Source organism: Diabrotica undecimpunctata, chromosome 3 (genome assembly GCF_040954645.1).
Source record: "Diabrotica undecimpunctata isolate CICGRU chromosome 3, icDiaUnde3, whole genome shotgun sequence".
Taxonomy (NCBI): domain Eukaryota; kingdom Metazoa; phylum Arthropoda; class Insecta; order Coleoptera; family Chrysomelidae; genus Diabrotica; species Diabrotica undecimpunctata.
In genome coordinates this window covers 175,199,051-175,216,759 of record NC_092805.1, presented here as the reverse complement: position 1 = coordinate 175,216,759, position 17,709 = coordinate 175,199,051, and the positions used below count along the sequence as shown (strand labels likewise).

Genomic DNA, 17,709 nt, shown 5'->3' with positions numbered 1-17,709 from the left:
CTCTGTTTTTAAAACTGTTTTTTATTATTTTTCTAACCCTAGGTTTTTTGGGTTATCTTTGTAATTTTTTCTGGATACATTTTTTGTTGAACATTAAAATCATTATTTGCTGTATTATATTGTTAAGATATAAGTATTTTATTAAAATATTAAATTAAAAAGTGAGTAGCGACATAGGCAGATAAGATGAAAGAAGATATCGTATGACAAAGGAGTTGTATATCTGTCCTTGTGATTTTGTTCTTGCAATGAGCTAATGTCTTGAAACAGATTATTTCTGGGACCAATACACAAAAAGAAATACACAATATCGCTTAACTTAGGGATTATCCTACTGGATATTTTATATAATACAAACTATTAGTGAAAGTCAGCCAAAAGTCAAAATTAAAACAACACACACAACATATATTCCCACTGAACCAACTCGAAAAAATATGGTAAGGATACAAGACTAAATCTCAAATAATTACGAAAACTAATAGGACCAGCCACGAAAATTTAACAACCTAGAATGAAAATAATATCCCTATTTTATGGTTTTCATTCCACTCCATTTTGGCTCTTAAATATTGAAAATTTCAAACTTGTTCTAAATTTATAATTGTCCTTTCTTGTTCGTCTACTACTGCCATAATTTTTGTTTAAATGTCATTCCAACTACTTCAGTCATCAGAGGCGAAAATGCCACAGAACCTCTAAAAATCATACAAACAAGCTGAATTTTGCTGAGAATGTCAATTTTGGGTCTCCAAAAGATGCAAAAAAGTTTACCACTTTTATTCTGGCTTTCTCCTAAAACGCCACCTCATGGGGTGGAAAACGGAAAAAATTGATCAAGAATCTGTATGCCACACAAAAGAAGAAAAATGTTTATTAGCACTTTTTGTGTAGAATAAACCGTTCTCTTAGAAACAACGCTTGAAGTGACCGGCGATTTTGAACGTCAGTTAAGTGCGAGAAATCAATTCCATATCTTTTGATCGGTGTCCTATTGACACTGATGGTTTTAAAAGGTGAAAAATGCAGCTTTCGTATGCAATGTTTGTATTTTGACCCAATAAACTTTGATTTTTGAAGCTAGTTTTTATAGCTGAATAAATAAAGCTGTTAAATAAATAAACGTTGCGCGGTATTTGCCTTTTTTATGATTCTCATGAGATCAATAACATTGACCACTTTCATTCACCAGGCACTAGAGAATTTCCATTGATAGATCTTAATTTTTAACACTTTAGCATAAAATTTCGGTTTTTAGTTTTGGCAATAAATGTGAGGCATTTGAAGTATGCCTAAAAAAGAAAAATTTTATTTAAAATTGATTACTTTCACGCATAATCGCCGGTCGATTCAAGCGTTGTTTGTGAAAAACGGTTCATTCTACACAAGAAGTGCCAATACGGCGCACGGCTTCTACGGTGTTCAGATTCTTAGTAAATCGATTTTTTCAGTTTTTTCTCCCCTACGATGGGGCGTTTTAACGAGAATCCGGGAGGTAAAAGTGGTGAACTTTTTTGCATCTTTTTTTAGGATCCCAAAATTGAGATTCTCTGCAAATTCAGCTTATTCATATGATTTTTAGAGGTCATTTCTCTGACGACTGGACCAAACTTAAAATCTCGTTTTCCATTTTCTTCATGATACTTGTGTCATAAATTTATCATGTCAAGTACGTCATCCATGTATGTATTATGGATATTGAACATTCTCCTTGTCTAGAACCTTCGACTCTTTTGAGTGATAACCCTATTGGTCATATTTTGTGCAATCCCATTTCACAATTCTATTATTTTGCTATTGATTCTTATTTTTACCACGTTATAGGAATCATAAACATTTCAAAGCAAATTTCAAACTATTGATAAAATCTATTTTTTCCTTATGATTGGTAAATAATTGTTTTAAGATTTTGTTTCTTTTTTATCTACAATTTCCTTGGCTACCATTCTTTATGATATTTGTTGTGTTTCATTTTTCTTCAGTGATTTTAAAATATCATGAAATACTTTCTGACTTTCTTTAATTCCATTTCTTGTTTCAAAATTCTTTTGCATTGATAACAACAGATATGTAAATACAAAAGAAAACTTCTACGAACACCTCCAAAACAGACCAAACGAAATTCCACAGAATGAATATATGTGCTCATTCTAGGTGACTTTAAATCCCGTGTTGGTGTAAAGAAGCTCTGAGCGAAAGAAAGATAAATAAAAGCAAGTCTGTCCCAAAGCATATGTGAACTACATCTCAAACAAGGTACAACATGAATACAAAAGTTACCGGCTAGGAGAATAAGAAATAAAACACATGCAATGGTAAAAAAAAATTAAAAAAGAGCACTGGGAACGGTTTTCAAAAGAACTAGAACATCATTTTTATGGTATACAAAAGAAAATATGACGACAAAGAGCGAAGATGAAGAACTTAATAGACTCAAACCCATCGAAAAGGATGCATGAATTGAGTATCTAAACAAGTTATATAAAGAAGAACAACAAATGACTTTAGAACCACAAACGGGTATAGATGGGATACCAAATGCATTGTTGAAATATGTGGAGCGTCAATAACGGATCAACTGAACTACTATGAACTACTACGGATCAACTAGAAGACAACATTAATTATAAGACACAATAAAATACCAGAAGTATGGAGGACAAGCGAGCTAATCTTGTTATTCAAAAAGAGTAATAAGAAACAACTAGAAAATTAGAGATACATCAATTTGCCAAATACTAGCCTGAAACTTGCAAGTAAAATTTAGCAAGAACGAATAACGTAGCTCATAAACATAAAAGCAGATGATCAACAAAGTTTCCGTACGGGAAAGTCGTGTAAAGATTCAAGACTCGTTATAAAACAGAGAACGCATTAGAATATAATAGATCCGAATTTCTATGTTTGATCTACTTGAAGAAGGCATTTGACAGACTTAAAGAAGTAATTCATCTCTTGTATAATAAAGAGATCCCGCTGGATATTATAAAAACAATTGAAAACGTCTATCAAAACAATAAAATGGAAATCAGAATAGATGAACAACTTATAGAACTTGCAATGGAATAAGACAGAGGGATTCACTGAGTTCTATGCTATTCAATCTAATTATGGATGAATTTATAAAGAACGCCAATAAAGAAAGAGCATACAGAATGCGGAACAATGAAATTAAAATTCTCTATTAAGAAAACGATGCAATAGTGGTAGCCCAAAATGAAGATAGACTTCAAAGACAGAGATATAGATCCTTTTACAAGAGCACAAAAAATTGTAAAATATCCATAAGAGCTGTCATAAATGAAAGATGAAAGAAATTGTAACTAAAAATTTGGTCGGTTACACAGTGACAGGCAGTGAAGTATAAGAACTCGTTGCGGTAAAAAGAAGTGGACGTTTGGAATAGTGTAAATGAACTTATATTAACAACCAGATAAAAATTTGCTAAAGGACATTGCATAATTATTGCTTCATTATGCTCCAGAAAGAGACAAAAAAGAAAATAAAATGCATTTATAGAAATCACTTAATATAACTGCAAATGCAATAAAACCAACCATGTGATTATAACTTAAACAGCTTTGTGAATGAGAATTTAACAGCTTGCGAGCAATGGGATATATGTGTTTAAGAGAAATTAAGGAAGCGGCAGATGACATCCTAGGAAAAGAAAAACCCATTCCACGCAAAGGTTGGTTTGATGATGAATGTGAAGAAATATCACTAAAAGAAAAAAGTATGCGTATAAACTTATGCAACAAAGAAGAACACGGAATAAGGAACAAACGTACAAAGAACTGAAGAAGGAGGAAAAACACGTGCATCGAAGAAAAAACCGGACCTTTGAATACCAGAGTATGCAAGAGCTTGAATTACTAAAGGGAAAAAATAAAACAAGAAAATTCTATAACATTCTACATAAAAGAAGAAAATAACTCTAAACACGGCTGACGATGTGTAGAGACAAAAATGGACATACAGTTAGTACCAGTGACGAAGTACAAAGCAGATGGGTTGAGCACTTTAAAGAGCTACTTGGTACCTACTTGGAAAATGATGAGTTACCCCAAAGGTAAAAATAACACTCACGTAGAAACTCCTTCAATATTGTAAGTGACAGACGCAATCACACGCCTTAAAAATTACAACTTTCCAGGAGTGGACTTTATACCTGCAGAGCTAGCTCATCAAACATGGAGGTAACAGCATTATGCACCAAATTCACAGCATAATAGTCAAAGTCTAGAAAGAAAAACAAATACCAGAGAAATGGTGCACTTGAATCATATATCCACTGTACAAAAAGAGAGATTTGTTGGAATGTAAAAATTATAGGAAGGAATTATATATTCTCCAACACCCTGTACATCCTTTTAAGTACGTACGTGGAAGAACTCATTGGTGAATATCAAAGCGGTTTTAGGCCAGGTAAGACAACAATTGACCAGATTTTTATGCTACGTCAAATCTTGTAAAAAATCAAAGAATTTTACATTGATAACTTTCATGTATATGGACTCGACAGTGTCCTAAGTTGTAAAGTGTTTTGCAGAGTGCAAATACAAGGCGATCTGTCACAAGCCTTTGACACATATGCGGGGTTACGACAGGGAGATGCGCTGGCATGTCTTCTCTTTAATATAGCATTAGAAAAGACTATAAGAGATACCAAGGTACACAACAGGGGAACAATCTATAATAAGTCGACGCAGATTATGGCTTACCACACGAGGACTTATGAGATGGATTCCAATTACTTAACGACCGCACAAAATATGGGCCTCAAAATAAACGAGTAAAAAACTAAATGTTGACGTCGATGCCAAATAACAGAGACAGAGCTAGAAACGTCGAATAAAACTTTAGCATAGACCACTATCATTATGAGATAGTAAATAAGTTTAACTATCTGGGTTCTCTCATAACAAGCGATAATGAAGTTATGAAATCTGAAGAAGTAAAAAAGAAGTAAAACGAACAGTACTGATAGCGAACAAATGTTATTTTGTATTAAATAAGCAACTAAAAAATAAAAATTTAAGCCAAAAAACCAAATCCAAATTAACAATATATAGAATACTCATCCTACCACCTCATCTTTTATAAAAATAGGTAGGTATGGGTCGAACATGTGTCAAGATAAAATAAAAATTATCCACCCAGACGATTAGCGGCACCAGTAGGAAATATGAATCAAGGTAGACCGAGACTGAGATTGAGAGCGGATGTAGAAGAAGATCGCAGCAAACTGGCAAGAGCTGGCGATGGACAGAAGCGACTGGCGAAATAGACTGAGGAAGGTCGAGGCTCAACTAGAGCTGTTGCACCACTGATGATAACTGGCTTTGAAATGAAAATGGAAATATATTGAAATCAACAAAAAGAAGTTACAAATTTACAAGAAAATTATGTAAGAGACATCAAAGATACTTAAATCAAAACCTCCAACAACACTGAAGAGGTAGATCACATTATTATAGAGTAGAAGAACAACATAAAAGGTCCAAATAAACAAAGAACTTCTAAGATATGGTCTTCTATGGAACTTCTAAGTCTTTTGCTACATTTAAAATTGTTAGAATTTATACATCAATGTTTGTTGGAATTCAAAATTGCTACAATATGGCAAACGGCATGTCATTCTTTAAAAAAGGCGACAATAAAGATTGTAAAAGCTAAAAACTTATTAGTCCCAAAAATGAAACCACGAGGAACAACACAAGCTAGAGAAATGAAACTTCTCTTTCCGCTTTTTCACAGAAATATTAAATTCTAAATCGTAATGAAAAGAACTAGTATAGACGCAGCATGAAAAGATGGATCTAAATGTCTAAACCTTGGAACGAAGGAGAAGATTATTAGTCTTCAATATAAAACAAATCAAACAAACTGATATATAGGGGCAGTCGTTAGACATACACGCAAAGTAAACGATACACTGACCAGGAAATTATAATTTAAGAATTTAATAGCATATATCAGAAATGTTATGAAAAAAGGAAGATCCTCTAATAAGATAGACTTTTTATTGAAGCCACATTTGACAGACAACTACGCAATAGAAATACACTGTTTAACTCTGACTATTATAGTGTAGCAAAGTACGGTACAACACTTAAACCACCTATAACTTATGAAAGTGCAATAAATTGTGAGGACTTCAGCAAGTGGTAACAACCAACGGAGTAAGAGATAAAGGCGCTCAAGTTTAATAAATTAACACGTGGGACAAGCTCAAATTGTCCAATGGTGCACAAATGATAGAGAATAACTAAGTTTATCGTATTAAGACTGACTCAAATGGTAATTTTGTTCGCTATAAATCACGTCTGGTTGCACGCGGTTTTATGCTAGAACGTGGAACAGACTATGAAGATACTTTCGAGACGGTTGTGCGGTAAGACTCAGTACGTATTTTGATATCACTGACAAAGGAGTGGACTTGGACTTGAATCATTTCTATATGGTGACTTAACAGAGTAAGTGTATATGAAGCTGCTTACTGATTTTGAAAGTAACAGAACTCAGTGTGTAAGTTGAATAAAAGTACCCAGATAACATGTTTAGAATGTTGATTATTTATCTTCTTAAACTCAAAAGATTACCGTGATCTTTTTCTATGTGTCCCTATGAATGTCAAATGACCAATAACAACTCTAATATAAAGTAGGAAATATTATGGAAAATACTTAGAATGAATATTGCATTTTATTACAGACTTAAAAAAAAGTAACAATAGTCGACTGGCAGTTATTTCCAAATATAAAGACCAATAAAACAAATTTTGTCCAATAATTAATACTGACATTCAAAAACAACTTAAATGCTTTTCATTATTATGCATTTTTCATTGTGCTAGTTGTATAGTAGTTTAGCAAAAGATAACGAATAAAATCTTAATTGATTTCGTGTTGCAATATGCTAGTAAGCATTTATAAACCACCGTTCATTTCTATATTGCCACAGTTAGACACAGTTATCGAAACGAAATCCTATTACTTCACAGATTCAATTAAATTGGAGTGCAATGTGGTAATTATGTAACAAAGGTTTATTTATCAATAAAAATTTTCTGTTTGCAATGAGTGAAATAAGTTTGTTGTAATTAATAAAATCACAAGATTTTGGTTTCTTAGATATATTCAAATCTTTAGTTAAATCGAAGAAAGCACTACGTAAACAGGAAAAGATCAAGATGAAGAATAAGCGTTCAAAAGTCTATCGACTATAACGAAAACTATTTTACATCTTTCTTTCTTTCTTTCTCCCATTCCTTTTACCCTATCAGGGTGTCGGATTTGGCCTAGCTATTTTAATTTCCATTTACCCACCTCTTCCATTCTTTTCTGTTTCCTGCCATTATTTTCAATTCCTCGAGTGATTTTTGTTTAAGTTTTCCCGCCTCTACTACTTGCTGTATCCATTTTTTTCTTGGTTTGCCTCTTTTTCTTTTTCCGATGTTTTTTGCTTCATAAATTTTTCTTGTTATTCTATTGGATTGCATCCTCATCAGATGCCCATACCAGTTCATTTGTCTCTTTGCTATTTTGTTCATTATCGGTTCCTGGTTGGCCATTCTATTTCTTAGCCAACTATTTTACATATTCATATAAATATTCCTGGCAATTTTTTTTAATCTTAAAATAACTTTTTTGGTGGTAGTGTCCTTTCTTTTTCTTCTTTTGATTATTTGTTATTGGTGACCACTGTTTTTCGGTTTCTAAAAATATACACAAATTACTTTTGATAATATTCTCCCTATTTGCATGTGGTTCTCAGTACGAGATTCACAACTTATTTTATGCTTCTAATTAAAACAATACCCTTCGTCAGAAACCCAGCATCAGATGCTTTGTTTTTTTTTATACAGACTGCATTATTTTCCAATTTTTACCACGACTTACAATTTTATAGTCCTTGACGCTTCGTGTACAGCTATATTTACTATTTTTTCACTACATCATTTCCAAAATAATATAAGATTGATTAATTTGGTGCAGTTAATTCTTTTTCTTAGTTAAAAATATCAAAAACAGGTTGTTGCAATACCTTACCCTATTTCTCTTTCTGAATACGCTATTTTAAAATTTTTCGCTGATTCAAAAATATAAAACTGCTTTATATAAAAACTCTTGTATATTTTGGCATTTAACATAACAAACAACAACCAAACATTCTTTTATCATACCAAAAACAACGACAAGAACACAAAGTTTTGTTATTGCGAAAAACTGTTCTTCGAGTAAAAATTCAAATGCTTTAAACTCTAATTTCACTATTTGGGAGAGTGAGTCATCGTTTGAAGTCGTAGAAGTGGGGAAAGTCGTATGAGAATCCAGTGGCGTACACTCACTTTTATTTTAACGTTAATTATATTATATTGTTTATATATTATTGTTCAAAATAGGCCACAATATATTTATCTGCAGGTTTTTACTGAAGTTTCCATCTCTATATCCAAAGACCGTTTTCAAAGATATAAATTATAGTTATATTTATTTTATTTGTTTATTATTTTATATTTATATATTCTTATATTATTTTCTTTTTTTTTTTCTTAACTTTAAAAACGGTCTCTGTACTAGAGATCGAAACGTCAGTAAAATAAACATGTAAATAGATGTATTGTGGCTTATTTCCAACATTCTCCCTAAAAATACGGAATGCCACAAGCAAAAATCCACAGAAAAATAAATATTGCTATCATTTGTATATTTGAAAACGATCTCTTTATATAGAGATCGAAACGTCAGTAAATTAAACATTTCAATTAAATACATTGTTACTTATTCCCAACATTATTTCTAAATATACAGAACGGCAAGCAAAAAGCCATAGAAAAATAAATATTACTATCACTTGTATATTTGAAAACTATGTCTTTATATAGAGATCGAAAAATCAGTAAATTAAACCTATAAATAAATATTTTGTGGCTTATTCCATACAGTCTCCTAAAAATACAGAATGCCACAAACAAAAAGCTATAAAAAACAAGTAATTTTGCAGAAAGCTTACTGATGCCACCAGGCTGTCGCGGAAGTTACGCTAAAACGTCTTTTGACGTGACCCGTCCTTAAAGAGTTACACAATGAAATTTTTTTAAAACAAATTTTAAGACAGTTTCCACACCACCCGAGAGGTATGTCTTGTGGCGCGTCACTTTTTTTTAATTGGGTGTTCGCCAAGAGCCATATTATCCCATTAAATAAAATAAACAAAACACTTAAACAGTATAAAACAAAACAAAATAAAATCCTATAAAATAAAATAAAATTCTATAAAAACAAAATAAAAATAATTTTGGATGTAACAAAACATTGTACTATTCTATTTAAACACAAACACTATACACACTTACTATGTTCTTCTCGTTTTTTTTTTGTTTTTGGTTTTTTTATGCTGATGCCTACTAGACTATTAGAAAATATTATTCGCTGTCTAAATCTGAAGATGCAGTGCTGCTATCGCTGTCATTATCTTCACCTGGTGTAATTATAATTGGCTCTAGTAAAACTTTGACATGAGTGTCAAGTTCCCACATACGATATTCTTCTTTAATTATGTGGCCTATACATTTAGCCCACTTCTCTGGAGTTACATGGATAATTGCTTGAATCAAAAGTTCCTTAACTTCGTTTAATTTGAGCGTTTTGTTATTGCGTGCTACTTTTCCTTTCACTTGCGCCCAGATAAGTTCAACGGGATTAAGTTCGCAATGATAAGGTGGTCGACGTAGAACTTTGACACCATAATCTTTTGCAGTTTCATCCACAACATATTTAAGATATTCACTTTTCCTTAACCGTGCAATGTCAAGTAGTTGAATTTTGAGCATTGATTCTTCGTATGCAATCCCCTTTTCTGTAAGCCATTCTTGAATTCTCCCTTTCCGCCATGCCGTCGTCGGTAATTGTTCTAGTCTGCGGCTATGATATGGCGCATTGTCCATAACAACCACAGACCCATATTCCAATTTTGGTAAGATTCTCTTAAACCAGCGCTCAAATACTTCGGAAGTCATTTCTTTATGATAATCACCTGTTTTTTTCGACTCAAATTGAAGCAAACCATCATCAAAGAACCCTGTATCACTTCCTATATGGGTGATGATTAAACGCCGTCCCTTTCCTGATGGAGCTTTTAATCCTGTAGACCAGCCTTCTATAAATGCTTCGCGTTTACTTTTGACATTTAAATCTTGCCAAACTTTTCCAACTGTATGACCTTCGTTAATCCAGGTTTCATTTAAATAATATATTTTGCATCCAGTGCTGCGACTTTTTCGTATTTCTTCTAAATATTTTCTTCTCCATAGAATAATTTCATTTTTTTCTAATAGCATATTTTTTCTGTTGCGTTTTACATATCGAAAGTTCATTTCGCGCATGGTTCTGAATAAGACCCTATGAGATATCTTGGGTAAAGAGTCATCTTTTTTGAGCTCTTGAGAATTTTTTTTCAGTGTTGGAATTTCACTCCGAAAATAAAATGAATGAATTTTTCGACGTATAATATTCCTTGTCTCGTCATCGAAAACAATGCTTTTCCTACCTCTAGTTTTACCTTTTTCTTGCTTTTTATTTTCCGATGTATTTTTAAGTACACGATAAATACAGCTAACGGATACTTTTGTTAAACTGCTACAAATGTCGACCGCTTAGCTAACATTTAATGCCATTTTTCTGCCGACAATTCGTTCATAAACGTTTCGTATCATTACCTTCTCTTCGGACGTTAACATTTTCCGTCTCTTTTGCGGCTTTTCATTTTTGGAATCAACATCAGAGTTTTGCTGTCTTCTCTTGGAACAACTCGGTTTTTCGTCCAACTCCAATAAAACTCAAACCAAATAATCACAGAATATAACTAAAAATTTACTATAAAATGACAAACTATAACAGTCGTATTATCAATAACACATTTTATCAATAACACAAACTTATCGCATAAAATATATTCACAAAATGCAACACATGCCCTACCCTTACAAACGCCTATGTAAATGAACTATTGTGGCTGGGCACTTGCTCGACAAAAACTAGTTTTACGGATTTCTGCGGGTCGGGATTCCGTCGCTAATTCCAAAGTTGCCAAACGATTGAAAAATATTGTTTTAAAATATCGATTTTTATTTTATAATTTTAAATATGTAACGAAACGAAACATATAAATAAAATTTATTTAATTACAATTTTTACTATTGAAAAAATAATATTTTTTGGTATTTTTATGACGGTAATAATCGCTGCGTGAAAGAATACAGGTTTTGTATGACCATAATTACTACTTGTGAACAATATTTGGCTACACTGTACAACAACTCCTGGTCAGTTTTTCTATAGAGAAGCACAAATAAATATACTACTTTAAATATTCTGTAATTTCTTATGAGGAAACGCAAATTGCAATCGAGAAAACAGGCAGTTTTCGAGGGCCGCTGTGTACATTTAAATTTGAGGATATTCGGCGTTTAAACTATGATATCACTCTTCTGAATTGAGGGTTTCTACTATAGGTTCTAATATATGATCTTTGAGTATATTTAGAGTGATAGACTGAAAATTGCAAAGACTTTCGTAACTATTAACGAAAATATATAAAAGAACATACTCTCCAAAAACACACGATAAAACGAAAAAAACAAACAAAGACTGACTTATATGTATCACAAATTGACTTAATAAACCTTGGTTGTAGTACTACACATGGTCAATCCACTCGATCACCTTTGTTACAAGATTAAGCCACAATCGACTCCTTTTTCATTTGTTTTTTCAAGTAATCCTTACGTTGTTTGGATCTTTAATTCTCACTGACACTGAACCGCACATTCACAATCCCGAAATCCGGAAGGAAACGAGTAAGGCTTGTCGATTCGCGATTGTTTGAGCACGATTTCGGCGCGAACAAATGAATAACGATCGAGCGCGTAACAAATGCCGGTCGAGACTGCGGCCGCGAGCCGCTGACAGACGAAGCAGCACGCGATTCCAACGCACACTAGTGGAAAGTGGCGAGTTACTGTTCTCATCTACCGTTCGGATCTCTTTTTTATTAACTGATTATGATTCGCCATTTGCGATTGAAAATATCTGATCAAATTTAGGATTTTTTATAGTGCGTATAATTTAAAACAAAAATTTATTAATTAACATTATCCCATTAAAAATAAACCGTTCCATCAAAACATTTCAGTGTTTTTTGTCATCCCTTTTGCGATGTGTGTCACGTTTTCCTTCTCAGCCTTAACGGTTTAAAATATTGTTTTTATTTCTTATTTAATCTTGGGTATAGTAAAAACCACATGATGCCAGGTCAGGTGAACAAGACGAATGCTCTGATATATTTCAGATACCTACTTCTAATACTGCCATGTTTTTTTTTCTGCTTTCAAAAATTCTCTCAACAAAATTCTTTACTTTTTTGAATCTGGATTCCTGTGTAATTTTATCTAAGGTTTTTGGTGCAATACCGAGGCACGTCTATTGTAACATTACTGACCAACTATAATTCGTCGAGGGTACAGGTCGAGGGACACCTGTGATAGAAGATATGTGTGAGTTCCACATAATTTTATTCGTATTTACTGGGGCAGTACTTCATACCAAGACTATTACCAGAGAATCTCTCTCTTCTTAAGATAGAGGGTAGGTTTCTGGCGGAAATTCTGGCACAAAATATAAAAAACTTTTTTGAATTTTAACCTTGTGGTAGATTTCGCGTTGTGTAATGGATGTCGTTCATCAAAGGTTTCTTTTAACTTTTCTATATATTCAGCACCTATTCTAAGTTTTTTGGGTAGTGGGAAACCTGTCACTTTGTGTAGGGAATTAGATGGGGTATTTTTCACTGCATGTTTCATTCAAGACAATGTCAACTTGTTTTGTGTAAATCGATTTGTTTCAGATACTGGACAGGGGAATTCTCCTATAGAAAAACAGTTACATCTGTTTTTAAATTGTCAGGCAAACGCTTTATTATTTCTAACCAATTTTGTTAGTCGTTTCTGGTGGCGACTTCTTGCCTTGTATTCTGACAATGGTGGTATTTAGGCGCGTCTGTGTGTTTTACGACCTTTTTCAACCATGTGATTTGCAATTTTTTCCTCCCATTGTGTGCATTTAGATGGAAAATGTTTAGTGTTTTTGAGAGATTACGCTTGAGGTAGTTTGGTATTTGTATATATTGTCTAGAGTAGCTTTGAGCTTTGCGATATTTTTTAGAATTAAATCATTTCAGTAACCTTTGAATACTATAACTACTTTGATTACACTTGAATACTGGCCGTTTTTCATGCATTATCTATTGCCTTTAATTTCTTAATAGGCAAGGCGAAAAGTTAGATTCGCTTGGATAGTTGTTTTGTTGTTGCTTTGATTCAGTAGAAGTTGGTACCTTACTGCTGTGTGTCATGTCCATTCTCTCAAATATCTCTTCCCATTTTTTTTGCTTTGTCTAATTTCCGAAGCAATGTTCCACATTTGATAGTTCTTTCGCTATATGAATCCTTTTCGAAGAGACTTTTGTATTCTTCCATAAGTCTTTTCTATGTTTATATATCAGAAGAGAGGTATATTGTTGTTTGCAGAGTATATGTTTTCTGGATATCTTCTCAAATGCCTCCATGAATTTGTGTAGTTTTTCGAGTTGCGTCAATTATTTGGCATTGCAATCTAAATGGAATAGTGGGAGCTTTTAAACAAGAGCATTTATGCCAACAAAACCTTAGAGACATGCTATTCAATATTTTCCAGTCTTTTAATAAGCTGTTTTCTGCTTATTTCTGAGAAGTAGACACACATCTCGTCTTTGCTACCGGTTTCTACCAAATAACGTTTTGTTTTATTTCAATCTTCACTATCAGTTAGAAATAGAAAAACTGATAAATACTAACGTGAAACTTTGACAAAAGGCACATTATATAGCTATACAATACATTTAAATAAAACTTTTCAGCTTTTACTCCAGTTTCACTCTTTATGCAAATTTTGGGTATATTAACCTCACAGCAAAAATCAGAAATCACATCAATTTTTTGTCGTTTCGTCAAATGATTCAATAAATCGATCGCAACTGCATATAAATTGCCTTTTAAATCAGTGGTCAAACCTCCCGTTACATCAATTTTTCTCTTAAGCTCCTAACATTAAAACTGTCAACTCATACCAACACAAACCTCAATTTCGTTCCACTTTGCAGAAATGTCTCCGCAATCATCCATAAGGAAATGCTCCGGTGCGCATCAATAAAAAGAAATACAAGAGCAGAGAATTATCCGTTTTTTTGCGTTAAGTGTTTTATTGGCAGAACGCAGTGAAAGCCCTCGGTCACAATACCTCCCAACTGTTGTTGTAAATCGATATCTGTTATGTCGTTGTTATTAGATGCTGGCAAATAAATTTATTATTATCTTATTGTCGAACGAAGTTTGTCCATATGCGGCTGATTTGCTATGAGAATGGTCTTTGTTAATGTCATTTAATTGGAACGTGAGTTTAGGTAACAAGGTAATTATTTTTCTTGTGACTGGTGCAAGTGTTTTGACTTACAGAAAATCCTATGTATCAGCTATACCAAAATGGTCTTTTATTTTTCATTTCACAAACTGATTAGCAACTTCTCTCCCAATAACCTTTATTTTCTTGAAGTCTTTATGCAATTAGGCTAGTTATTGTCTTATATTGACATCAATCAATGCACTCAATTCTCTTTCATATAAAAAGAGTACGCGTTTACTCAATATATTGCACAAGCAAAGGTGGTTGTGGCTCTTGTAGTAGCTAATGTGGTTAATACGGTGGAAAATAAATTACACCATTTTAATTAAGTTAGGTATGAATGTAGGTAATATCGCTGTTCCGAAAGTATAATGACATAACTGTAAAATTTTGAAAAATGACTTTATTGTGACGGAGGGATCAAAACTGCATTTTCTACATATTTGTAAATCGTCTTAATTGTACTTAGGACTTTCGCCATGACCGGTGATTTCGTAAGTAAAGTCCTTTTACCCTATGACGACCGATATGCAATTAAGATATGATCAGTGGGTCTCAAACAGTGGGGCGTTATTTAATTCCGATTGCTTGAATATTTAGATAATATGATCTTTGTTAGTGAATTTACTAGATGCGGTAATAAGAGAAAATCACGAGCGAATTTGTGGTGACAATATAGACAATTTTGAAATTGTCTTGCTTGTAAAATTAAATTCTTATTCTTAATTTTTTCGATAGTCCAGTCTACCATCATGATCAGCGTATTTTACCGATTATGGTGCAGCTTCTCTTACATATTCATTCTTTATTTCTGCCCACGTTTGTCTATAATATTCGCTTTTCTGTGCCATGTTGCACTTGCTGGTTTCTATATGTCATAGCCCCAATTAAGTTTGGACGTCATCTTGGTCTCCTTATGCCTCTTGGATACCACAGTGCAATTCTATTGGATCATCTATTGTAAGTTTGCCAATTTTATTCTCCTGTTACTTTTATCGGAGTAAGGAGCCATATTTATGTATTAGTTGTCTCAGGTATACATACTCGTCTACTGTCTTAAGTGCAGTGTTGTTAAAAATTAAAAGCAGATAAAGGTTTATAATTTAAGAATAAGTCAATATACGAATTATTTATAGTTAAAATGATAATGAACCTACATGAACTGGTAACATTGAAAACTCACTTTGTTTGTATTATTAACAATGTAAATACCAATACAAGACGGTATTAGATTAGGAGATTATAAGATTAACAATCGTTATTGTGTTAATCATAAACTAGGTGAATATAAACTTACGCAAGTAATAGTGTTATTGTTTATTATATCTATCCGGTGGATAGTTAAAAGTATAAACATTATAACTAAACCAATATAGTAAAATTCAAATACATTTATCATGAGATTAATTGACTAAGTAGTGAAAAGACACCTCAACCAACCACCAAACCTATTTAATACCACAACAGGTTGTCATCCAATAGCTCATTGTACCTACATTGTTTTTGTTTTTGTCAACTTTATTTTTACAAATTCTTCTGCAAATCTTAGATGACTGAAATATTCTGCATCAGTGGATCCTTTATTTTGCCAGTTCATTTTGCTGAATATATTTTCTAGGGTTGCGGCGAAGAGCTTTGGCGATATTGCATCTCCTTTTCGGACACCTCTGGTAGTGGGAAATTCTGACTATTTAGTAAATTTTTACTTTAGCTATTGCTTTTCTATATATATTTGCTAGAGTCTCTCTATATGACTTGTGACTGCCTTGGTTGGTCAAAGCTATTACTGTCTTGGGATATATTGAATCAGAAGCTTTCTCGAAGTTTTGGAAGGCTAACTGCTAGCGGTATTTCATATTCTTTAACTCTACTCATTAGTGATCGAACCGTATGGATGTAGTCCAGGGTACTGAATCCACTTCTGAAGCCAGCGTGATCTCTTGGCTGGGCAGCATTAAAACATTTGTTAGTCCGTTGTTGATGATCTTTGTAAATATCTTGTATATGATTGGTATTAGACTTATGGGTCTGTAGATTTTGAGCTTATCAATGAGAATTATATTTGCTATATTTATGATCGTCGATAGACAACAATATAAAAAGGTTCAAATATTACTGGATAGTACACATTTGGAAGGAGCAAGAGCAAACAAACTGTTATACATTATAAAACAGCGAAAATTTTCCTATTAGTACATAATTTAATAATAAGTCATAAATATGATATATTAAGATTAATTTTATGATAGATTTACATATGATATATGTAGACTAAAGGAGATGCATAGAGAGAAAGGAACATTCATGGCTGCTAGATATACGTTTGGGGCCGAATTCGAAATAGAAGTGAAATTTTTACCCTTCACAGGGAGGAATAATTAATAATAAACGGCATTAGAAAGAAAACAAGATAAATTACTGTATCATCATAATGTTTAGATGAATAAAGTATTCGTAAATCTCTTCTACAGGAAGATAATTAAACATAATGTAAATCAAGAACGCTTAAATAACATTATTTTTTTTGTTTATTTGTTTATATGACGGACAACAACGTACATTTTCAAAATATTAACTTACTGAACATTTTTGTTCACATTCTTCACACTGTAACTAATCGATCTTCAAATTCAAATCGACTAATTCTTTTTTATTGTCCAAAATATATAATTATAAAACTTAATGGAGCAACAAATGCCGATACAACAATGGTTGACTCATCATTTTTAACTCGACAAAAAAATTGAAGGTCCATTTACAATTTATCTCTAACATCTTATTTTCAGGCAAACAATACACGAATCGTTATGTAATCTTGACGGAAAAAATGTGTAACAAATTGTAATAATAGAGGTCGTCTTTTAAGGAACGAAAAAAATAAATTCCTAAGGCTGTAATGGTTTAGAAACTTTAAATGTTTTGTAACATGAAATATTATATATTGTATGAGTTATATTATTATAAGAGGTCTCCCAATAAGAATATCCTGATGTTTTTTTTTGAACGAAAACGGTAAAAATTTCTATAAATAAAAAAAATTTGATGGCAAAATATAATAGATAACAATTATATTCCGAATAACACATCATTCAAATGTCCACCGCGACTACGTTTGCAGGAGCGAATCCGATGAACCCAATTTTCGGTCACTTTATGCAAAATATCCGCATTAATCTCACGAATGGTGTGCTCTATGTTCCTCTTCAAG

At 32.6% G+C, this 17,709-nt stretch overlaps 1 protein-coding gene across 3 annotated transcripts in view; it reads right to left on the bottom strand.

Moving 5' to 3' along the window:
• The window catches only part of LOC140437857 (protein prickle-like), a 281,038-nt gene extending 269,049 nt beyond the window's left edge, over positions 1-11,989 (bottom strand). Inside the window, exon 1 of one of the 3 annotated variants that reach the window (XM_072527636.1) lies at positions 11,793-11,989. Coding sequence is in view for 1 of the 3 variants with exons in the window: in XM_072527635.1 (XP_072383736.1) it covers positions 11,690-11,710 (21 nt within the window). In the remaining 2 variants the exon portion in view is untranslated. The other 2 variants (XM_072527637.1, XM_072527635.1) reach the window with 2 other exon arrangements.
• Between the last annotated feature and the right edge of the window lie 5,720 nt (positions 11,990-17,709).